This window comes from Populus trichocarpa, chromosome 5 (assembly GCF_000002775.5).
Source record: "Populus trichocarpa isolate Nisqually-1 chromosome 5, P.trichocarpa_v4.1, whole genome shotgun sequence".
Taxonomy (NCBI): domain Eukaryota; kingdom Viridiplantae; phylum Streptophyta; class Magnoliopsida; order Malpighiales; family Salicaceae; genus Populus; species Populus trichocarpa.
The window spans coordinates 21651662-21676095 of NC_037289.2; the positions used below are offsets into that span (position 1 = coordinate 21651662).

Below are 24434 nucleotides of genomic sequence, written 5' to 3' on the forward strand. Positions count from 1 at the left end.
CTTGTGGGTAAGTTGCCCGAAAATGTCTCTGAAAACTTCAATAGGGTGGAGTATAATCAAATAATCCAGATCAAAATGGTGTACAACTTTTGACTATTCTACAGGGTTATTAGAAATATCTTATTTAACTTGAAATCCTGTCTCACAACAATGCAGTTAACAAAACTGTAGATCCTCGGGTCAAGAGTCTTACAACAGTACAAAAAACAAGGCTGTCGATCTTCGGGTCAGAATTCAATAGCGGTAGCCTTTCCAAAACTAGTAGCTCATGAAATAGAAACCTCAATCTTCTACAAACTTCTCAGACCTTAATCTTAGGGTGTGTTTGGTATTGCGGTTGCTGTTGTGGTTTGAAAAAAGTTGTTTTATAAAAAATACTTTTAGTTGAGGTTGGTTTGAAAAAATAGATGTTTGGTTAAAACTGTGGTTGAAATTGAGGTTGAACAAAAAGTAGTTTAATGTGTTTGGTTAAAAAAATGCTTTTCAAATTGAGGTTATAATATATATATTTATATATATATATATATATGAATGATTTTTAATTTAAATATTGTAGATTTAACTACTGTTATTACATCATGAAATAAATAATATTGATATCAAATATTTTTTATTATTCCATTAAACTATATGCAATGTCATCACATACGAAATAAATCTATCAAATAAGGACTATATTTTCCATGGTTTCTTAAGCGTGCAACAACAAAAACTGAAGTTTTTGTTACGTCATCAAGCGATCTCCTTCTAATTTTTTGAATAAAACACAATTAAAATAAAAATAAAAACTGATTTTTTTTAACTGGGTCGGACCCGACAAGAACATAATTGGAATTGCGATCAAATTCCATAAATGTTACGTCATCATGCGATATCCTTCTAATTTATGTAGTGTTATTAAATAATATTAAATACTAGTTTTTTTGAGTAAAAGTCAATTTTTTAAAAAAAAATTTACAATTTCATTACGTACAAAATTCATGTGACAAGAACTACAGTTTTCTAAAAAATTTTGAGCGTGCAATAAAATTAGATAAAATATTATCATTTATAAAAATTGAGATTACAGTACAAGTAAATTTAATTCACCTTAAGCTAATTTTTTAAAAAAAATTCAAAAATATTGTTCACGTTCACGTGAATAGTATGAGTGAAATCATTTAACTATACTGGTTTTTCAAAAAAAAAAAAACAGTGAAACTTTTCATGTGAACAGTGCGAGTGAATTAATTCACTCGCATTGGTTTTTCGAAATTAAAAAAAAAAAAAAAACAGTGAAACTTTTGATGTGAACAGTGCGAGTGAATTAATTCACTCGCACTGGTTTTTCGAAATTTAAAAAAAAAAAAAAAAAAAACTAAACTGTGCACTTTAGTGAACAGCTACAGTGGAGCGAAGCAGCAAAATGCTGCTTCTCCTAAACCAACGGTGCCATGTGGGTCCTACCCACTGAAAGTACTTTCATTTTGATTACCAAACGCTTATTAACGTGGTTGCGGGTGAACCTCACCCGCAACCACGTTACCAAACGGTATCTTAGATTTGATCAAACACTTCCCTCAATATCAGGGAAAAATTTCATACCACGCAGGGCCTTTTTCAGCTTCCATGTTTGGGTTTGGAATTACATAGACTCCATGGGAAGGCAAGCGTGGTCACTATGAGGATGGAGCAGGAGATCTACTGGAAAGAGTCCTGTATATGGCTCTGATAGTATTGGGAGTTGTTCTGCAACAGCCTCCAACAAGGGCAGCCCCAATCTCACACCATTTGTTTACATATGATACAAAATCTTGATCTGATATGCCTGTGTTTTGCTGCAACAGAAAGCGGGTTGACACAGTTAATTGGCATATTAAAAAATAGAACCAGCCATGAAGTTGTAAGATACAGACAGAAAATAGTGTTCCGCAAGGCAAATTTGCTTGCAATTACTTTTGGAAGAACTTGAGAGAATCCTTTTCTTGAAATAACAAGGACTTATTGATGCCTTCGAATATTATTAAAAAAACAATATGGAAATAATTTCCATGTGCTTTCCACAGCCATCAAAATGAACTCACCACCCATTCCTTTCGCTTGCCATCGTAACTCTCTCCACTGTTTGGATAAATAAGTATTGGTTTTGTAGTCACCTGATAAAATCATAATTTCATTAAGCAAAAGTGCCAGACACCCGTTTACTTTATATATATATATATATATATATATATATATTAAGAACATCAAATCATTCTTATTTTTTATCCAACAACTATTTTAACATAAAATAAATAGAAACCATGAAGTCAAGGGGCAAGTGTTATAACTGTTGCTGCCATAGAACACCCACCCAAGTCATCTAGTATCAACTATCAAGTGATCTTATAAGCCAACAGCTATCCATTACCACATTCTTTATACCGAGAGTGCACAGTGGAACATAGTGCAAGACCATATTGGACTAAAAAAAAGTATAAAACCATCAATATCATCTTAAATCTCTAAAATAGACAAGGAGCTTATCACGATTGTAAGATTCCTAAGTTGTGGTTGATGTTACTTTAGTTCATTCAATTCTTAAATTCAATCACAGTTCTTGACTTTTTAACCAGAGAAAAATAAATGATAATTGTAAGTTCAAACACTGTCGAAGAAATTAGGCTATTGTTAATTATTGACCAAGAAAAGTTTTAACCCCAGTGTAATCATTGACAATAACTTCGACACAATTTTGTGGACATAGATGGCAAGTATTATTTTTCTGATCTTCTTGCTTCATTGTTGTTTATATTTCTAGCACGGATAAATAAGTTCATTAACGGAAGAAAGAGTTTTGATGGTCAGTTATTGTACAAATGACATTGGTCTGAATTTGCATCAGGTTGAGACAAGTTATGGCCACCAATAATGAACACTGTAGTTCAGTGCTTCATTAAGAACATTTAAAAACGTCAACTAAAGAATAGCAGGAAGACAAAAAGCATACCTTCTTAATAGACAAAATCAGTCCATGAATAAATCTAGGAGGTGTGCAGTTGATCCCCACTGCAACTACATTCTGGCATGATTCAGCAATTGAAGCACAGTCAAGCAAAGAGTCACCGCTAACCACGTTAACGCCATCCTTAGAGTTAAAAGAGAACCATGCAGGAATCTTTATGTCTTCTTCCTTCAAGAGCTCAACATAAGCCTGAACAAACAGAGACATAATCAATGGGAAAACAAGCACCAAAACGAAATGTAGCACCAGTATTAACTTCGTTTCCTATTCCTAGATTTGATCATGACTTTCCTCTATGAGAAAGAAATTAAAATGTTATGATATGAAAAAGGATCTGATCAATACCTGAGCTTCTACTTTATTTGGAACTGTTTCAAATGCTATGAGGTCAGCACCTGATTCTGCAAGAATCTGTACCCTTCTGCGATGAAAATCTTTCAAGGTTTCAAGGGTAATTGCATCGCCATAGTTCCCACTGTAAAGGGAGAGCAACAATAAGAGGTAAAGAAAGAATAATTAGAAGTTTACTTTCTATTAAGGATAGTAGGACACCCTCTTTCTGAAAGGATATCAAACCACATTCTGATGCCATCAAGCTTAAGGCCATGTTCATTTTCTCAGATTCAATAAAAAAAACTTAGGTGTAAGTCTCCACAATGCTTTTAAAACATGACTGTTAATTGGTGTTTGATAGTGAACCACATTCTGAAACCATCAAGCTTAGACCGTGTTCATTTTCTCAGATCCCATAAGAACTCTAAGTATTAAGTTCTCCACAAAGCTTTTAAAATTAAAATTAAAATTAAGAGCACTAAGAGATATGACAGTTGATTGGCGCATGATAGTGATATAAATAGATATGTGCAGTGATGCAGCTCATGCAATTACTTGACTAGAGGTTGACTCACCTGTACTCGGATCCATCAGCTAAATAAGCTCCATAACTTCCAATGGAAGCTGCAACTAAAATAGGTCGTTGTTTCAGAACCCTACCATTATTGCTATCAGGAGAACCTTTTTGGCATCTGTCATAATAAATATCCCTTGCCTCACATGCAATTTTCACGCTTTTCCTGAGCAAGGATTCACTTTCTTCACCAGAGAAACCTTTTGCCTCAAATCCCTGGATGGTGGCCTGTCCATATTCAAGTGAAACTGAGTGTAAATTCTGCGCGCCCGCACATATAGAAAGAGATCAGTGTTATTACCTGATAAGATGCTGTGATGATAATATCTGCACCAGCTTCAAGATAGTCAAGGTGTACCTGCTCGGTCAAGAAACTCATTAACCAATGGAAAGATACCACATATCAACATTTCATACGGTTTCATGTATAACCAAAACTTATATAAAAAAAAAAGATTGTGAGATAGAAAAAGATGGCAGCAATTCCAAAAATGGCAGTTATTTATCTATTAGCAGTCTTGATAACAAATGAATCTATACATCAATTGCATTTGGTTTTCCACATTAGTACTTTTACCACTGGAATCAATAAAATATTGTTGCCAGAAAGACAAAAAAAAACCTTGCAGTTATATGGCATTTTTCCTAAGATGAATGTTATTGTGATTTCTGAAAATTAAACTTGCTTTTCATTATGCTAGTTTCTTTTCCTTTTTATTTATATGGTTGATTATATTTCTCATGCATAAAGTTTTACAGACATATTTTTCTTGGCTAAACTGAAGAATTTAAGAAAGACGCAAGAATTTTAAGAATATATATCAATGTAGGTTAATCAAATGTTTTATGTGCTTAATGTTTGTGTTTGTAACGCATATCAGTTGTAATATGAGACAAATCTAGTTGATATATCTGTATCTATTTCTACTTAATTGTTCTGAGGAAATACTTTACAACCCCCCACCCAAAAAAAAAAACCCTAACGCAAAAGGAAAAAAGTATTAATAATTACAATTGCATGCTTGTCCAAGTTCAACCTCCAATCCTCAACCAATAACAGAGTGGTCCCGTTTCATTTAACAAACCCATTGTTCAATAAGAAAGCAGAATGGCCCAAATTAAATACAATATACTATATTAAATACTCTGAAGTCCCTGCAGATTTTCAACCAACACAAAACAGCATAGCTGAGTTTTGACAAGTAAGCTCGAAAACGTGATGACCACATCTACATGGGCCATGGTCATGGTCATGGGGGTGAGTCTATCCAGATTCCAACTTTTATAGTGCAAATCTGAGTTTTTGCACTACCAATCAAGAAACAAATCTATAAAGTTGATTCAAGAACACAAACACACACCCAATCATACATAGATAGAACTGAAAACAGCCCACATGGCGGTCCATACTCTTCACCAATTTAATTTACCACTGTCCTTCTCTGTTGTAAGCTAATGCCAATCATATACGCTCAAAATTTCCAGTTGACCTCACGCACCCACCCCCTTTCTCTCAAAAGGGTTTGCGTGACATGAATTCGAAATTTCTGTCAGCGAAAAATGACACAGATTTCTTCCTACTTTATAAGTCTTGGCTTCTTTTTTTTTTTTTTCAAGTTCTTGCGTTATAAAAAAGATTCAAGGGTCTAAAGGCACCATTTGCTCCACATTTAAAAGAGAAAAGAAACTCGAAAATCAAAGCAGAGACAGCAACAGAAACACATTATATATATATATAAAGAGAGAGAGAGAGAGAAGGGGGGGGGGGGGCACCTCACGAACGAGATGAGGGGAAGTAAGAAGACACTTGGCACTCCAGAGAGGATCATTGAGGTCAGCGCCGTGTCGTTCGAGCTCCGTCGCGAGACCACCGTCGATAATGGCGACGCCGCCTGATTGGCGGAGGAAATCAGTCATAAAGGACGAGGTCTCGGCGGCTGGATGTCCCATCTTAAAACTTGTGTCTTTCCCTCCCCAGCAGAGGGTTTTTGTGTTTGAAAAGTTTGTCTTTCCTTCCCAGTTTATGTCGGTTGCGCTTTGGTTTGATCAGAGTATTTATAGAGTACAAAGGTTGTGGAGAAGGGCACCCATAAGTTGTCCAATCTTTGCAATAATATCCTTTCTACTTTGAATGTTTACTTTCCAACCCCTCATGTTTTTCAATTTTTGTATCCAATCCTTCGACAATCATTTAATTTAACAAAATAATGGTTTCGTCTTGATAATTGGTTATTAGCTTAGCTATTTTGTTTAGGAGCTGCCTCTACTGTAATTACTTAAAAGGATTTTCCCTCCTTTTACCAATAAAAGTTTTCCATGTTTTCAGAAGAAGAAAGAAAATCGCCTCATCTGTCATGGTGTGCAGCACAAGAAGTCTCTTACTTCTTCACAGTAAACCCCAAATGGGGCAACAAGAAGAGTAATCTCTGATGCAATCCGTACACCACCACCTGCTAATCCAATAACATCACCATCAAAATAGCACAGGCAAAGATCCCAGGTGATTATCTTAGGCTGGTTTGGTTGCTGTCATATATACTTTGGCATCCTTTTGATTCTCATCTTCCTGGCCAAACTATTTTACAGTACTAATGATTTACTTCAAATGCTTTAGTTTTCGCATAAACTAAGATGACTGCAAGCAATTTATTTTCAAAATCTACATGGTTTGAGAAACAAAATCTTCGAACTTCTGTTTGGACGCAGAATATTACTAAAGAACGGCAGGTATTTTCTGTCTAAGGTTCAAAATATTCCATGGATAATATTACATTCATTGAAATGAAAACTTTTGATTCCTTTTTTTTATCCACATAAACTCCTGATTTCTAGCTTCCATCCATCTCGATTTCCATAATTATAGGCAAAACTACTCTCTGAATCACAACTATCTCACGAAATGATATACAAAATAAGTATGGAGCTCCAACATTTCCAAATATTATAATTCTGTGCAAGATAATAATTACAGAGATAAAAAAGCTAACTTTTAATACACTGAAACATTTAATGATCAACTAGAAGCAGAAATTCTCTTGCTTCTAAAGTTCTTTGTTCATGTGCTTGAGAAAACTGTGATCTAGTGAATTGCTTCAATACCATATGAGTATATATGACCGGTGGAAGGTGGAAGGCGAAGGTGAGTTAAGGACCACGAGCTGGGGTAAAACACAAGCAGCCAGTTGATTGATCTTCGGGTAACATGCCACCCCCTTTGCTTGTATCTATTGCTTCGAGCAGCCTAACTACCTCGTCCATCTCAGGCCGCTTCTCTGAATTTGCATCCCAACATTTCCGCATGACACTTGCCAATGAACTTGGGCAACATCTAGGAATTTCTGGCCTCAAATGCTGTAAAGATTATTTTCAACATTGAAATTATCAAACATAAGATGGCACGTTAAAACCACAAACAAGCTAGATTCTAAAAAGGCAATGTCCAGTACAGCCAAATTAACAACATAAGATATAGTCCAACCGGGGTTGAAAAAAGTTGACACCAGTCAGGTCACCTGGTCCGATGGACCAACATTATGAGAGCAGTGAAACGAACACAGCTTTAATGCCTTTGCTCATACAAATATTTACACTTCGCTCAGCATCAATTATCTAGTCATGTGAGTTAACCTTTGGGTCTACAATCTCAAGAGAACAGGAGATACCATTCATGCCTTAGCTTTTTCAAACATCAGTACTTTCACTTTGCACAATAGCAATTATCTAGTCACATGAGTAGATATTTAGGTTCAACTCTGTAGCACATATCATAATATATTATGCGTCACATAATACCATATGTAGGTATTTTCCTCAGAATGTACTCTGGGACCTTACTGCAACTGCAGGGATCAAATTATGGGGCATTCCAAATTATAAGAAATAAAAATGGGTTTCCCGCTACAGTTATCAAAATATAAAAGCAAACAAACCTGTCGAACAACTGCAGATGAAACTTCTGCAAAACTAAGATCTGGATAAGGCATGTCACAGCAATAGGTTTCCCACAAGCATATACCAAAGCTGTATACATCGCATTTCCTGTTGTAAGGCTTACCATCCAGGACCTAGACAATTACTTAGTTAAAATCTATTATCAAGATTTCAGATAAAGGGAAAAACTATAGCAAGAGAAAAGAAAGAACAGGGAGCAGGTACCTCAGGGGCCATGTATCCAAGAGTGCCAGTTTCCCCAGTCATGTCCCTTGGGTTCTGAGCCTCAACTCGAGCAACGCCAAAATCAGCAATTTTCAAAGTTCTAGTAGCATCTAACAGCATATTTTCTGTCTTAACATCACGATGTACAATCTTTTTAGAGTGCAGGTAGCTCAAACTGCAAAAGTGGATCAAAGAAAAAATCTATAAGTAAACATCAAATAACAAACATTCTAATTGAAAATATTTACTTACCCCCTAGATAAGTCCAAAGCAAGTTGAATCACAATCTTAAAGGCAAGTTTCTTTCTCCTATTTCTGATTAAAAATTTCTTTAGCGTCCCACCTGGAAGGTACTCAACAACAACACAACATGCCCTAGCAGGAGGAGAATTGACGCTATCACTTGAAGAACTTTTGGAAGGGATCTTAAGATTGGAAGTTCCCATTGAAGCTCCAACAAACTGTAATGGATGATTATAGTTATAGATTTTAATACTAGGATACAATGGCGATGCATCTACAAAGCTTGTGATGGAAACCTAAGGAACAGAAACTATCACAATAAAAAAACACAAAAAATAACTTGGAGAGAACTTTTTTGTTTATCAATGGAAGGTAACTGAAGAAGACATCAAGCCATTGATAGATGATGGTGAACCCTTTACCTTCGTAACGTTAGGATGGTCAAGCTTATGCCAAACAGCAACCTCTTGCTTGAATGATGCCCGGAGAGCAGCAGTTTCAGCAGCAGTGGCAATGCCATCCTCTCCCCAGTCCAATACCTTCACTGTAATTTTTAATAGTTGGCAGTGAGGACTTTGCCGAGACAAATAATTATTGCACATATGGAGTGATTGTTTGATGTTTTAGGCAGTTTTAATGGGTTGGGTGGCGAAGTAGACAATTCACAGTGTCATCATGCTTTTACATATACACAGACAAGCTTGAAAAATACCAGAAAACATAGTAGTTTCTTATAATTGGACTAATTATAACAACAATGCTATCAAACAAGTAGTGGTTAAAAAAACTTAACATAATGACACCTATAAACCACACAGCAACATCTATAACAAAGGAATCACACCCAGTCTTTTTCTCGTTAATTTGAAATAAGATTACGCATGTCTTGCTAGAAATGAGAGAAGATTTTGGAAGCTTGCAGGGAAACCTCACAAATGTACCAGTTTTTAATAAAAAGATACATGTCATCCAATACAAATAATCTGCTGTAAGTACAGCGTACATCATTGCACCTCTACAGAGCAGCATAATTGATGACTTAGCATGTAACCAAAGTTTTCAATGGCCGAGGAATGAACTTGGAGAATTTGAGAGTGGGAAGGATTCAGAAAGACATCCTTTCCTTCAGCAAAACATTGAGAACTTGAACAAATATACAAGTAGTCCAAAACTTCTTCATAGAAGAACCTCAGCCATTTACGTGACATCCTAAAACTTGAGCAGGTGCTCTTACCATGACTCACACAAGTGATACCTATAGTTATCTCATTCCAATCAATGATGCACAACCAAAAAAGACAAGAAAAGAAATTAACCAAAGTATTTACTCAGATAAAAATTCAAAAGAGATAAAAAGATAATTTAAGCAAAGATGTTTAGAAATGTTAATAATTGGTTCAATGATCTGTGTCAAAGCTCAAGCCTTACTGTTTAATCTTAAATTTTACGTTCATCTTATCTAAAAGAGATATGAACTAAAGTCAGCTTTCCTATTAGCCAATGACGCTTCTGCACTTTTTTAAGCTTCTTTGCCAAGCACTATGTATTGACAAAGAATTTTATAAGCTCTCAAAAACAAAATCCAGACCAAAAGAAACCCTGAAAACATATGCAATAAGACACAAACTGTCGTGGTTATAAACCAACATAACGTGCATGCACAGTAAATAACCATGTGTTCATAAAGTTATAGCCTCAAAATGCAATCATTAATACTTGATCTCTTAAGGCCATGCCTCAAAGTGATGAAATCACTAGATGTATAATACACGCAGTTAAAAGCCATACCTTCCAACTAACATGTGAACCTTTTACTCTGTCTCATCACTTAAGTGTTTAAAGCATGCTATCAGACTTGACATAAGAAATTCCTTTACGACCTCTATACTTAACTGCGTACGAAGAGATTTATAGCTACCTATTATCTATCAAACACGAATAAAATATTTCTCAACTTCATTTCAAATAAGGAATTCATTAATAATTATACTACAAACAGATCGCAGAGCTAATCTCACAGATTATTTAAATTTCTATAAGTCAGTGCTTCAGAAAAAAAAAATAAAAAAGAAAAGAACTTGAATTCCAAAATTGAATAAACATTTCAAAGGAAGCAGGAACAGGAGAATAATAAATAAAAACTGCAATACCAGCAACATCTTGGCCGTCATAATTGCCTCTATACACAGTCCCATAAGTCCCATAAGAAATCACATGCCTTATATCCAATTTTCCCAAATCAATCTCCCACTCTTCCTTTCTTGTTGGTTGCACTTCCCTATCCCTTGACCAAGCACGGCTTAAATGATTCTCTAGCTGAATATCCCAGCTCTTGAAATCTATTTTATCTGCTCTAAAGTACAGTTCTTTATTGCTCACACTGCCCTCTTTTGAGCCCAATTTCTTTTCTTTAGCAGTTGAGGCAGTTTCTGCTTCTTGATGGGTATTGCTTTTCTTTCCCTTCATTGCCCCTTCTGCTTCCTTTAAATTGCTTGATTCCATTTTTTTTTTCCTTTTAAAATTATAAAGCAGAAAACTTTATAGTTATACAGTTTGTTTTTTTGAAACTATCAGAACAAGAACATCCTTGCCACCATCAAAATAATAATTAATCTAGCAAACCTCCAAAATCATTTAAATCATGGAAATAATTAACAAAAAATTACTACCCTTTATTTTTGAAATCCCAATTCACAATTATGACATTCGAAAAGGTTCGAAAATTAAGGAAAACTGGAGATTTTAAAAAAAAATTGACAAATAAATAGAAGAACGAAGCAAAGCCCCTAAAAAACCAAAACAAAAAAATTGTTGCAAAAACGAGAAGGGGGAGAGAGAGATAAAGAGGGAATTAGACAAGTAGGGTTTTGTGGAGGAGACTTTAAGAAAGGGAAGGGAAAGGTCAAAGCAGCCAATCAAGGAATAATTCCCCCGTGTATATATATATATATATATATATATATATATATATATATATTAGAGAGAAAAAAACGAAAGGGAAGGGAAGGATTGATATTTGATAGTGACCTAAAATAGCTTCGTGACTGTTTCAAAAATCAAACACTTTTCAGCTTCTTTTCTTTGTTTATTACTTTGGCTGTTTTCCTACCAGTTTCTTTTTTTAACGGACTTACCGGTATTTTTAAGGATTTGCTTCGACTTCCATGCTTTTTTTTACTCTAGATTGTATAGCCAATTTGCTATATTTTATCTTTATTTTACTTTTGTTTTGTTTCTGTTTTTATTACCCTTCAACATGTTGGGAGGAGGGAGGCAGGTGACATGAATATGGTGTTTTATATGCTAACCAAGTTGATAAGCAATATATATATATATATATATATATATATATATATATATATGGAGATAACGTAATCTACTAAAATATGCATAACTAAACTAACACAGTTTAATTAATTGTGAAAGTCAAATATGCATAACTTGACACGCGCAGATATTACAGCACGCTGCATCTCGTATGAATTTTTTGCGTGTTAGATAGATGCATGACAAAAACAATTTTTGTCAAGCCTGTGTGCCACACGCGACACACAAGAAATTTTGTTTTGCCAATCACCTGCCACATGCACCATTAAAAAAAAAAAAATGTTGTGAGAGGCCCTTGTGCTGCACCAGAAATTTTTTTGTGTCAGATACATGTGTGTGACAAGTGTAGTCTATTCATGTGTTACACGCGCTAACAAGGGAGTATATTGTTGTTTTTAAACAATATATTGAAAGTTTCAAAGTTAGGTTTTTTTTTTATATATTTATAAATTTATTTTGTTGATATTTTTTTAATGGTAGTATGGGTGTCATTATTATTATGGAATTTGTTTCTAAGAAATGATGGAATAATCTTCTAAAAACAAAAAAGAAATAGCTATTTTTTGCTCAGCTCAAATAAAATAGTTTTTTTTGCAAAAAAAACAAGTGAGATGATAAAAATAATAATAATGGAACTGAATTTAACTAAATATAGAAATTTAGGGACCAAAAGCATTTTAAAAAGAGAAGAAAGAAGAATAAATGGTCAAATAATAATAATAATAATAATAATAATATGGAACACACAGGTGATATCTGCAACTAGTCAAAACTATACTAGCTTGGAAATTATTTTTCAAAATGTACGAATTTTGAAGAGATAAAAGAGTAAATGCGTTGAATTTTATGATATCCGACGTAAGGATTGACTTGTATCGGCGAGAAAAAAAACAAAGACAGAAAGTCAAAGAAAGATAAAAAAGCAACGGCGTCCTCAACACCACCTGTTGAGCCGTAATTGGAAAAGACACCGTTTCATGCCACTCGTCTCCATCCATGCCTAGTAATATTTCTTAGCTGGCTGGATGGCAGCCTAATATTTTGATTGCATTGCGCTTCCATTATGAGCAAATTGACATCCCTAATCCTCCACCGACTACAAGTTAGAACAGTCTCCGATTCCAAAATAGCATTGTTGACATTTCAAATGGAGGTCCTCTGGAGCTATTGAATAAATTTTGTGGCGGGGGAATTAATGTTATGCACTGCATGTACCCCACGTCGAGGAAAAGTTGGGGGAATTCAGGCAAGGTGTTCGTCGGAGCTTTGACAATATTGGAGGCATTATTAGGGTGATGTCGTATATAAGAATCTTATAAAAAAGATTTGATGAGTACCCATAATAATTAATCAACACGACACCCTTTAGCCAGCTCTATCGGCCGGAAAAGGATTGGTAATGTGTGTGATGTGAATCGTGATTATTATACCCCCCGTCAACATCCATTTTTTTGGCCACCGGGAAGGAATTTTCTTGGAGAATATATAATGGATCTTTGACTGTTTGTACACGTGTTCTCAGAAGCAACTTAACATCAGAATTTACGCTTATTATAAAAATTCTTAGTATCAGATAATATAATATAATGTACAATGTTTTTAAAAAATATTTTTTAATTAAAATAATATTTTTTTTTATATTAACAAATCAATATTATAAAAAGAAAAAATCAATTTAATATTTAAAAAACAGAAGCTTTGCGGCACTTACAAGGTGGCCACCTGCCAACTACGGTTGCTTACGGATATGCGATGGGTTCATAGTTCATGAATGACAGTAGAAGATGTTTGGGAGTGTGATTGTGGTTGCTTTTCAAAGTGCTTTTCATTCAGAAAAGTGTGCCAATAATATTTTTTTATTTTTTAAAAATCATTTTTGAGATCAGCACATCAAAATGATTTGAAAACATCGAAAACATATTACTTCAGAACAAAAAAAAAATTCAAATTTTTTCAAAAATGTTTTTAAAAAGCACTCCCAAACAGGCTCTAGATGCAACGGGAAGCCTTACTTAATGGAAATTTCTAGCTTAGTTCACGTTTCATTAATTAAATGAAATAAATTGATGGATTAGGAATATTATGGGTTTAAACCCTTTTTTTTTTTTTTACTTTTTCAAGTCCTAACTCCTGACATGCATGAAGCAGCCAAGAAAAGTCACTTAATAATCGCTGGCACATCTTGTATTTCTCGCGGCTTTTAGGAAATTCTATCTCTTAACTGAAACATTAAATATTTACCAAGCAACCATTTCTCACGATCACCTCAAATTCTATCCCAAAATCTAGTATATGTACTTACATATTATTATTTGATATTTAAATAGTGATTAATCAAAATATTTATATAATTACTTCTCTTCTTAGCTTAAGAAATATCAAATTAATGATAAAAATCTTAGTACCATTAAAAATAGTTTGGGAAACTTAAAGATTCTTTTATAATAAAATCAATAACTTTTATAAGAAAAACAACAAATAAAATAATCTTAAATTATAGAAACAAAAGTGTTTCTTTTTGTTTTTATGGGTGATTAATGCTCTAAAATATATAAGTTTTCGTAGTAAAAAAAAGTTATGAACCTTTTATTTAGATTGTTTAAATGATATTTATACTCCCTGAATCTTATCGTTTTGATAAAAGCAAGAGAACCTAAATATCAGCTCCGCTTGGTTACATTAATAAGGGATAATGATTTCTTATAAATTATTAATGAGTAATAAATATTTTTTATATATCATTAATGAGATGATAAATATGATAAGTCATTTAAGATTGTCTATAATATAAGTAGATCATGTTATTAATCTATAATAAAGCTCCGGAGTCCTGAATTTCTAAGAACAATAGGACTTGACATGTAACCTAACTCAGATAAAAATGACGCAGATGTTCATAAAAAATTGTAATACCTTGGGTTTAGTGGATATTCGAACCTAAGTATATTGAATTTGACATCTTGCCAAGCCTATGTTGCATTGAATTCAGCTAACTGTTGAACCCAAGTATATTGAACCTGATAACTTACCAGACTCACGATGCATTAGGTTCAGCTAATAGCTAAATCCAAATGTATTAGATCTGACAACTTATCAAATTCATGTTATTTTAAGTTTAGTCGTAACCAAAGTGTATTGGACTTAGCAACTTACCAAACTCATATTATCTTTTGCTCTTTTTAATGCAAAAATATTGAGTCAAAACAGCAGACTCATCAATTGGATTACTAGATTAATAAGACTATAAAACACATTGAATCAACACTAACCAGCATCTTCAATATTTATCAATTGCTAGTATTACAATGGAAGCAACAATATCCTAGTTTAATCCCTATAGGCAGGAGAAAATACAAGGAATAATTAACGGGTTGACCTGTCTAACCGTGGACCAATTGGATCCAAGAACAATTGTTAAAATCCCTATTTTGAACGAGTAAAGGTACGATCTAGTATCATTATAAATTTCTTCAGCACATATCAAGTAGTTTAGAAAACCAACCCAACAGGTTCGATATGGTAATATATAATATAACGATTGCCTTCGTGATGTCCGTAACAGTCATGCAAATGAGAAGCCACTACCATGACAGTTAAAATATATTCAGTAATATACCAAGCATCTTTTGTTTAGGTTAGAGCATATGCGTTGGGCTCTACATCGAATACATAAATGCTCAGATCTGATTTGAAAACGTACAAGCCTTTAATACAACAATAGTACAACGTGATGTCAAGCATTGGTAAATGACCAATTTCGAAATAGTTTAGTTTCAATGTGAAAAAATCTAATCCAAGATGACTTAATCCATTAAAAAGAAAAATATATTCAATGGGCACAAACTCGCCATTTTAAAATTGATGCAAGCAAGCACACCATCAACAATGTAAGCATATAAAAAATTGGTGATTTTTGTATTCTTAAGAGAGAAGAAATTTATTTATAAACCATAGCGCAAGGCTATTCAGCTTTTTTTCCCTAAAAAGTAAGGCAATTCAACTTTGCATGTTAACACAACACGAAAAGGTGAGGTACAAACGCTACATGTTTGATATGTCAATATTTTGACTAGAAAGTTATCCAACAACATCTTCATATTTATTATTCACAAAATTGCATTACTTTTAGGCAATCCACTCATCAAACTCAGAATTCAGGCTATGTATTTGTTGGAGCTCTGAGAGTGCCGGCAATTGTGTGACATCGTAACTCAGAATGACTAGAAAAGTAACAACATTAACGGGCTGACCTGCCAATCCGTGGATTCCATGCTCAGCACATCTGCTCAAGAAGATGTTTTCGTTTCCAAACCTTTGCAACTTGCAACATGATGACAAAGTTGAGCGACATTAAAAAGACAAAGCAATTTCCATATATCTGATGTTTAGCTAGTTGCTAACAGTCAAGTACCATTTAGCAATGATGACTTGTGTAACATTTCTACTTGCCTTGTTTTTTTTATCATAATTTCTCTTTACCTATTTTATCTTCCATCAACATTCTTCCTCCTTTAGTGGTATGTGAGTGTGTGCATGAAAAATATAATCCACCATGAGGTAAAACTGTGATTGAGATAATTAGAAAATATTATTGACACAAGAAATATTTAGTTTACAGCAGTTTCTGGGTTACATGTATGGAGATGGGGAAGTTTCATTCTATGAACTAACTAATACACAAACAAGGCACTTATTACAAATTAATTTTCTTACCATTGAACCCACAGCTCAGGAAACTCCTGTAGATCTGTTTACGCCACCATTTGTTCAAGCAGTTTCCTCATGTAAGGAAAACTTCACTCTGAGATTCTATTCACCCTGGCCAGGGAAATGATCCCATTCAACACTGGTTTTAGGAAACTTCATGAAATGGAAAATTAAAACTCATCTATCATGATGAATCAATGAATTTAAAGGTCACCAGCAAGTTAGCATTGCACAAGTTGAACAAGCAAACATGCCTATTTCTGAAAATTCCCATTTTGGATGACTAAAAAAATAGTGAGATATCTTTACAATCCCTTCTTCAGCACACATCAAGTGGTTGGCTAGACCAACCCACCACATTAGATAATTGCCTGGTAAATATATTGACCCTTCACGATGTCCATAATTACATCATGGACTAGCAGATGAGAAGCCAATACCAAAGTAGTTAAAGCTGGGAGTACGTGCTATAAATGTTAGGAGATTACAGCAGCATTCAGTTCAACACATGGAAAATAGTATGCTAGCTTTCATGGTGAATAGAGCAGCGAGTCGCAGAGTATGAGCCAGGAAACTGCAAGAAACCAAATTATCATGGCACAGTAGCCTCCTCACCTTTTGTCTTACTTATGTGATACAGGTAACCTTGTAAAGAATTTATGAAGAGAACAAAGAACCTCTAAAGGAGGTCAATGCCAATTCACTTTCTCAATTCTGAAATTGTTTGACGAAAGAAATTCAATGGAGATAATAGGTTAATAAATTCTGTCTTCAATTTCAGTAGGGGAACTAGAACTCATTTCACATATATTCAAACTCCTGAGATGAATCTTTTATCTGATCATATAGTACAAACTATAAAGCCATAATTGCCAATATGCAAGTATATCTAGTCAAATAATTAGCACAACAATGAAAATGAAAAGTGTAATGGAACATGATTATAAAGTAAAGTCAAATAATTAGGACAAACTGTCATGTAATATGAGGACAGATGTTTCTATGCATTTTGCAATGATATCATGCTCTGCTAATGAATGGAAATTCTGTTGATATTTGTACCAGTAGCACTGCACTGGTCTAGGTTTTAAATGATTTCAACTGTATTCAAACAGCATTAACTAACCTTGACACTGAAGAGGGGACTGCTATCAGAAACCTGTTGGCCAGCTGTCACTTGAAGCCCATGAACATGCCCACTAAATGGAGCCTTCACAACATGCTATTAAAATTAAAGAAAATATCATGAAATGTTCTAGCACATCAAATAAATTGATTGAGATTTTTGTGAAATTTACAACAAACCTCCATCTTCATTGCTTCGAGTACTAATATAGGCTGCCCTTCTTCTACCTTTGTTCCATCCATCACCAGAACCTTGACTACTAAACCAGCCATGGGAGCCACCACAGTTCCTGGAGGGTGCAATGCAGTCTCAAAATTGGTCTTCTGTTGTATTTCATTATCATCAGACAAGTCAAGCTCTAACTTTTGTCTGAAATGATAATGATGTGATCCATGCCATAAATGAATGTGCTTTATTTTGTCCTGCCACCAAGTACCAGGTTTAACATCAATACCACAGGCAAATGCTCTTCCATTCTTGACTGAGGAATGCTGAATTACCAGAGCATGCTAGCTTTTCTTAATAAAAACTGGTAAATGACATTTTATTAAATGAAACAAGAAGCTCATCAGACTCTTCAATCGCACATGGTGGTAGGGAATGCTACAAGGTAGGTTAAGAAAGCTGCAATCAAGAATGCGCATAAATTAATCTACAAAGCACTTCAAGGTTTTCATATAGGCACACAATTACCTTGGAATATGCAGATAAACTAACATCCATGCTCACACCATCAGTTTCAACTCTAAAATCTTGGTCGTGCAGGAGTGTTGCCTTGACTTCCAAACCAGGGGAATTGACTTCTTCTGTCTGTGTTTATATGAAACAATAATCGATCATAATTCTGGATACAGAAACAAAACATCTAGACCTTAATTGGAATTCATTACAAACACATAAACACCTCAATAAGATAGTTCCCATCTGACTGATAAGTGATGGAGAAGGTAAAAAATTCGGAGCTGCTTCCATCATATTCATTCTCCCACTCAAGCTCCATGGTACAACTAGCTTGATAATGGGCTCGAAAAGGGGGATGAGAATACCATATGGGGAGTAACCCATTGGTCCCTGCATTTGCAGAAATATATTATGACTTAAGAGGAATCCAAAGGAACAAGTAACATGCAATGGAAAGTTGGAATGGTCCTTCAACCTACCAGGGAGACTGGACTTTATAGCAGAATGCTCCTTCTCACAAAGACATGCAGCTACCAGGGTTGCGCTGAATCTAGCATTATCATATGTTTCCTTTGCACGCGTTAAATTGTTAGGATCAGTAAAGAGGTCATCTTTATAATGTTCAATAAAGTGGGTCTCCACATTGCCATTTTCAAATGCTCTATGGTCAGCAAGTTTTTGAAGAAAATTGATATTAGTTGGCACACCTGCAACCTGACAAGCATCAAGTCCATAATATGAGTACAACGATCTCAAAGTATTAAAAAGATAAATAGGTGAATCAAAAAGATAGAAAACAAACTGCATTCCCAAAGAAACCAGAGGGAAGCGGGACCATAATATACATATGGAATTAGTTTCTGTTGACAATCAAAACATTTTATTTATCTTTGTCTCAAAGCATAGGTACAGAATATCCACGGGGTCCTGGCCATGTGGACCATCAATTATCTTTCAAACAAACCATCAGAAATTTTTACTTTGTAACCAAATAATTTAATTTGACTTCATAGCTCATGCATAGAACTACTCTTCCAGGTCGATGCCTAGCAGTGTGATTGTAATAATATGCAAAGTTCATAAATGAGAACTGCAGCTAAAACATGATTGCCGCTAGGATGTACCTGAAATTTTGATAAGCAATCCTTCAGTTTGACTAATGCTGCAGCACGGTTTTCTCCTGAGACAACAAGCTTTGCAATCATTGGATCGTAGTGCATGCTAACAGTATCCCCCTGCTCAACTCCAGTCTCAACCCGAACTGATAATTAAAACACATCCAGTATAAGCCAAAAAAGGGGAATGCAAAAGGCTAAAATAAATCAATAAAAACACGCTGCAACAAAGAAAACCCATTCACTCAAAACTGGTGGTAGACTTAAACCATTACAAGGACACATAGACTGTTCCATCCTCACTGTTTTTAAATATCAAAGAGAGCAGTGGTTGCAAAACAGGAAACCTAATTGAATAGTAGCTTCATAAGGAAACTTTGGCCCATCAATATTTTGAAAGAAAATCAGCAAAAAGTCAGGGAAAATACCAATCACCAACAACGAAACAAGAATTCATATTCAGCATACATAAGTGACATGATTATTTTGTTGCAATTAGCACCTGTTGGTGAAACTGGAACGGGACGATAATGGTGAAGAACTCCAGTTGCAGGAAGAAATCCTTTTGGAACATTTTCAGCATATATTCGGGCTTCAAAGGCATGCCCTGTCAAGTCATAGTGATCATTATCAGGTAAGCCAACAAAGAACTCGTAAGAGTAGAGAAACTCTTCATGCTTAACATGATAAAGATATCATATTAAACGTGGTCTAAGAAATCTGAAGAACAGAAAGTTTTCCACATGACATCAGATCTTAAAACAAAGGGCAATCCAACAATTTATTTCAACCTTGGTAGACCAAAACTGACACGAAACGTTGAATTTGCACTTCTTTTTTCTTGTTTAGCCTTTTATTTTATCTGTGAAATATTGGAACACTTTTATTTTTTGCATAAAACAAGAATATTTTATTTGAAGAAAGAAGTGCAGATAGAAGAGGGAGGATAAGACATCTTTTGCAGAAAGAAGAAGAGAAGAGAACAGTTTTAGTCTTATTATACTGAACAAGTGTATGCCACCTCTTATGCTACTACCTGATTTGTTGGAGAGTGGGGACAGAATTATGCTGCTGGTCTACTAGTAAATCAAAAGGTGAAAATGTAATTTCACAGCAAAGAGAAATTAACTTTTTACTAGTTGGAATTATGATTGTAAATTTTGACCATTCTATTGCAGTTCCAATCTACTAACCAACAAAAGGAATAGAAGGATGGGCATAGTCAATGCCATGTAGAGAAAAGTGAAAGGAGGTGCAAGTATCATATTTCAGAAGTTGAGTACCAAGCAATATATGAGACCAAGGAGCAGAGCAGGAAAGTAATATAACACAGACATCACACGCATAAATCTTTTCCAGGGGAAAGAATTTACCCAATAAAGGCACCTGTGACTGATTAATAGGTAGTGGCTCTCCATTTGCAACAGATATTTGCCACTCTACAAGATCTTGGCCAACAATCATCTCAGTCACAGGATGCTCAACCTACATAAGAATATCACAGCTCCCTGTCAGATTTATGCTAGGCTTGTGGGACTGGCGGAGAACCATTTATCTAGTTTTGTTTGCTTTATCGTTATCATACTTCTATTTTATTGTTATCTTTGCAAACTTATCATTCTACCTGTTGGATCTCTATGCTAATTAACTAAACTAGATAAATGGTTCTCCATCAGGAACTAAAGCAAGAAGACAGAAAAGAGCAAAACAAGTACCTGAAGGCGGGTGTTCATCTCCATGAAATAGAACTGGCCTGACACAGTGTCAACTATAAACTCCACAGTGCCAGCATTGTGGTAACCAACTGCCTTTTAATATGCAAGAGGGACTATACATTAGCAAATATAATGAATAAAGTTAAAGAACAATGACTGCAGTTAAACGGGACGTGAAATGTTAGAGCTAAATAAGAGAGCTCGTTAGGTAGCACAACTATGATGGTCTCAAGTTCCAAAATTAATAGCACAATTATGCAAGACAAAGGGTAGATTCCTTAAAAATAGTGGCCTACATATTGCAAGCAAACAAAATTCAGAACTTCCTAAAACTCCATTTTCCAGGCACTGGGATGTAGGATCATGGACAAAGGAGAAAATAACTTGTATAGTCTTAATAGACATGTGAATAAGCTCAACAACTATAATATGGTAGATTTAGGACACAAAAGGGTAGTCAACAATTTTCCAACTTTATAACCACCAATTCGAGTAGAAAACATATGCCCATAGGGATTCAATGATCTCACGAAGGAAGATAGAACAAAACAAGTTTCTAGTAAACAAACATGACTCCAAGGGATCCCATTTGGCGTGGGAAACTGTTGTCGGGAGAAGGATCCCTTTCTAATGTACTCAGTATCAATTTGCAATTTGGCTATTACAACATGATCAAAAGATTTCAAATCAAAACATTCTTTGTTTGTACTCCATAAAAATTCATTGAACTACTTAAACTATCAAAAGAAGTAAAAGCAGGTGCATTTGATTTGCATGGTGAGGCCCATCAAAAAAATATTTTAAGGCTTCAAAAAGTCCGTCCATAACATGAAACACTGTATGTTATGTATAGCATATTAAATCACATGCTCGGGCTAGAATTCAACCCAAATGGTGCACGCCAAACATGGAAATTACTTGCCTAAGAATTTGTATTTTACTGAAAATATTGATAATGTTCAGCGAGTTCAACTGACAGGACATTACCTTGGCTGCAGATACAGCAGCCTGGCCCAAGTGGGAGCGGAAGTCATTCATGACATTTGGCTGCATCAACCGATTTTCTATTACATTTTCTATAAATCTACAACAAGAAACCTGATTGAAAACTATAGAAACTGAACATTACAGCTGGAGCTTCTTCAATTATCTTCTGATGTCTTCTCTGTACGCTGCAGTCCCTTTCATATAAATGTAGTACATTGCCATGTTTGTCCCCAAATATCTATGAATTTGAGAAAAAAGATCTTACAAAAAATTCAATTACAAATGATTTATTTCATTACATGGACAAGTACGTGACATAATTTGAAATTGAAATATAAGAATTCAAGAACATGTAAGCAAAAAATTGAGACATAATTTTGTAAATATAAGAACTAGGAAAGAATGCTGAAAGATTATTGCATCCAATAGCCCATACCTGAACTTCTATGTGTCTTGGCTTTGTGATATATTTCTCTAGCAGAATTGTGTTTATACCAAATGAAGCAGCTGCTTCACGTTGTGCTCCCAAAAAAGAGTCAACAAATTCATTTGGACTTTGAACTATCCTCATACCCTAAAATCTGCACATTGTGAGAGCCTCATCCGAAAAAATAAATAAAAATCCAACATAGTAAGACAAATCATGCGTATACCTTTCTTACATTTGAATGAATTTCATGTTTCTTTTCACAAGAAAAGAACTCGAAGATTTTAATTTTCATTCATCTAATGAGAGTTAACGCCGAGCATGTGCTGGACTACTGATGCATATTCCAATCAGAACTTGGTGAGTTACCATACATCCATATCTCATATATTGATGTCTTATATACATGCATCGTCAATTATATTAAGCAACTCAGATTCCTAATGTTACAGGGTAGCAATTAAAAGAATAAAATTGGCACACCTTTCCACCACCTCCATGCGTCGGCTTTATTAAGATAGGGTATCCAATCTTATCTGCTTCTGACTTCATAAGTTCAATATCTTGTTCACTGCCATGATAACCTGGCACAAGCGGCACCCCTGCTGCACCCATTATCCTCTTTGATGCACTGTTGAAATTAAAACACTGATAAAAAAATTTACAGAATTTTCTGAATAATCGAAAGCATAATATTAGCTTATATAGAGAAAATGAAGGGCCAACACACTCAAACATGCATGTACAGATTGAGAGGTAATAAAACACAGTATAGAAAGCATTCATTCAAAGCCACATTCATGCTTTTGAGAACAAAAAAGAAACATGAAATTAATTAAAAAACAGAGGTCTTATCATACCTTTTATCACCCATGTCCCGGATTGCCGATGCTGGTGGTCCGACAAAAGTCAGACCTTTGTCTTCACATAGTGTAGCGAAATCAGAACTCTCGGATAAGAAACCATAACCCGGGTGAATAGCCTGATATTCAAAAGTAGATATCCACTTTGAAAAACAAGTCCTTGCATTTTCTTAAAAAAAGAAAAAAAATCATCTACCTCACTGTATAACACACACAAAAAAGGAAATTATATGTTTAGGATAACTTTTCTCTCTTTTAATGAATGTGATCAGGGTTACTAGAAGCATTGTAAACTCAAAATAATAAGCTATTCTACTATCTTCCAAGATACAAAGTGCAAAAGGCCAACTCTTATGCACAGTGACCAGCCATGGCCCAAGAGCTTAAAACTTTAAAGGTAAAACAAAAAAAAATGATTTAAAAAAGCTCACTTTGCTAACACCATGTAAAGAGAAAAAATAAAAGTAGGAATTAACAAACGCTTCAATTTCTAAATGGAAATTATACACAAATAATAACCAAAAGAAAAGGGCTTAAGCAGTCAAATTATACACGGTGAAATCACCTAATGGAAGTATTGACACAGCAATTGCAAGTCATAACTAATTACCGAAAGTCCTTCGAAATTCGAGATAGAAAAAAAAAGGAGTAATTCATATCATAGTAAACTTAATTATAAGCACGATTTTAAGTAAAATTCATATAACGTTCACTAATTTCTCAGAAACCAAAACGCAGCGTTTGGATACTAACCTGTGCACCAGTACGAATCGCGGCCTCGACAATCGCCGAGCCATTCAAATAACTCAACCGAGCCGGAGGCGGACCGATATGGACAGCCTCGTCAGCCGATTTCACGTGGAGCGAGTCTCTATCCGCGTCACTGTAAACCGCGACGGTTCGAATCCCTAGGCGTTTCGCGGTCCGCATGATCCTGCAAGCTATTTCGCCTCTGTTTGCAATCAATATTTTCTCTATGCGCGATGTAGTTTTGGTGTCATGAGAGAAAGATTCGAGGGAGAAGAGTCGTGTTTGGATAAGGAAATGTCTGTTGTCGTGGAGTTTTCGACGGAGGATGGTTGCCATTGACGCCATGGTTAAAATTTCTCGTGGAGATGATGATTGATTGAGGGAAGTGGATTGGTAACGTTAAAGAAAATGGCAGTAAGTGGAGGGAGTGTGTTTTTGGTCATTAAAA

At 34.9% G+C, this 24434-nt stretch overlaps 3 protein-coding genes across 10 annotated transcripts; all 3 read right to left on the minus strand.

The window, feature by feature from the left end:
* Window positions 1-12: 12 nt before the first annotated feature.
* LOC7464849 (homocysteine S-methyltransferase 2) lies at window positions 13-6101 on the minus strand. The gene is made up of 8 exons (XM_052453405.1): window positions 5664-6101; window positions 4192-4248; window positions 3892-4118; window positions 3329-3458; window positions 2969-3172; window positions 2064-2135; window positions 1534-1817; window positions 13-311 (listed from the first exon to the last, which is right to left on the minus strand). Exons 1-7 carry the CDS (start codon window positions 5838-5840, stop codon window positions 1659-1661), a joined length of 1026 nt encoding a protein of 341 aa, XP_052309365.1. The 5' UTR covers window positions 5841-6101; the 3' UTR covers window positions 13-311; window positions 1534-1658.
* A 666-nt stretch (window positions 6102-6767) lies between these two features.
* LOC7464697 (serine/threonine-protein kinase STY13) lies at window positions 6768-11215 on the minus strand. Its single transcript, XM_002307567.4, has 6 exons — window positions 10439-11215; window positions 8711-8832; window positions 8298-8506; window positions 8046-8220; window positions 7820-7954; window positions 6768-7241 (listed from the first exon to the last, which is right to left on the minus strand). Exons 1-6 carry the CDS (start codon window positions 10788-10790, stop codon window positions 7035-7037), a joined length of 1200 nt encoding a protein of 399 aa, XP_002307603.2. The 5' UTR covers window positions 10791-11215; the 3' UTR covers window positions 6768-7034.
* Window positions 11216-15643: 4428 nt separating this feature from the next.
* Window positions 15644-24434, minus strand: LOC7464698 (methylcrotonoyl-CoA carboxylase subunit alpha, mitochondrial). Of its 8 annotated transcripts, none has more exons than XR_002981979.2 (17): window positions 23990-24434; window positions 23234-23355; window positions 22857-23004; window positions 22383-22520; window positions 22089-22184; window positions 21947-22006; window positions 20960-21052; window positions 20618-20729; window positions 19747-19851; window positions 19254-19390; window positions 18609-18843; window positions 18353-18519; window positions 18142-18258; window positions 17628-17870; window positions 17449-17544; window positions 16329-16475; window positions 15644-15935 (listed from the first exon to the last, which is right to left on the minus strand). XR_002981979.2 is itself a non-coding variant. In XM_024601903.2 (16 exons), the coding sequence occupies exons 1-16, from the start codon at window positions 24329-24331 to the stop codon at window positions 16425-16427; spliced, it is 2262 nt and encodes a 753-aa protein (XP_024457671.1). In that variant the 5' UTR covers window positions 24332-24434; the 3' UTR covers window positions 16185-16424. The 8 variants fall into 8 exon arrangements, 4 of the variants coding, with proteins under 4 accessions (XP_024457671.1, XP_024457673.1, XP_024457674.1 ...); XR_002981981.2 differs by having other exon boundaries at window positions 16329-16433; window positions 23990-24433; XR_002981980.2 differs by lacking the exon at window positions 15644-15935 and adding an exon at window positions 15942-16178.

Excerpts from the sequence above, each read along its gene's own strand:
- LOC7464849 (XM_052453405.1), bottom strand. The coding sequence starts at position 5,840 with ATGGGACATCCAGCCGCCGAGACCTCGTCCTTTATGACTGATTTCCTC. Across the intron at positions 4,249-5,663 it reads CCCCTCATCTCGTTCGTGAG|GTACACCTTGACTATCTTGA; the intron begins GTGCCCCCCCCC and ends TTGACCGAGCAG. Across the intron at positions 3,173-3,328 it reads CAAATAAAGTAGAAGCTCAG|GCTTATGTTGAGCTCTTGAA; the intron begins GTATTGATCAGA and ends CTGTTTGTTCAG.
- LOC7464698 (XM_024601903.2), bottom strand. The coding sequence starts at position 24,331 with ATGGCGTCAATGGCAACCATCCTCCGTCGAAAACTCCACGACAACAGA. Across the intron at positions 20,730-20,959 it reads AGATGAACACCCGCCTTCAG|GTTGAGCATCCTGTGACTGA; the intron begins GTACTTGTTTTG and ends ATTCTTATGTAG. Across the intron at positions 18,259-18,352 it reads ATGGGAACTATCTTATTGAG|ACAGAAGAAGTCAATTCCCC; the intron begins GTGTTTATGTGT and ends ATATAAACACAG.
- LOC7464697 (XM_002307567.4), bottom strand. The coding sequence starts at position 10,790 with ATGGAATCAAGCAATTTAAAGGAAGCAGAAGGGGCAATGAAGGGAAAG. Across the intron at positions 8,833-10,438 it reads TGACGGCCAAGATGTTGCTG|TGAAGGTATTGGACTGGGGA; the intron begins GTATTGCAGTTT and ends TAAAAATTACAG. Across the intron at positions 7,955-8,045 it reads TTGGATACATGGCCCCTGAG|GTCCTGGATGGTAAGCCTTA; the intron begins GTACCTGCTCCC and ends GTAATTGTCTAG.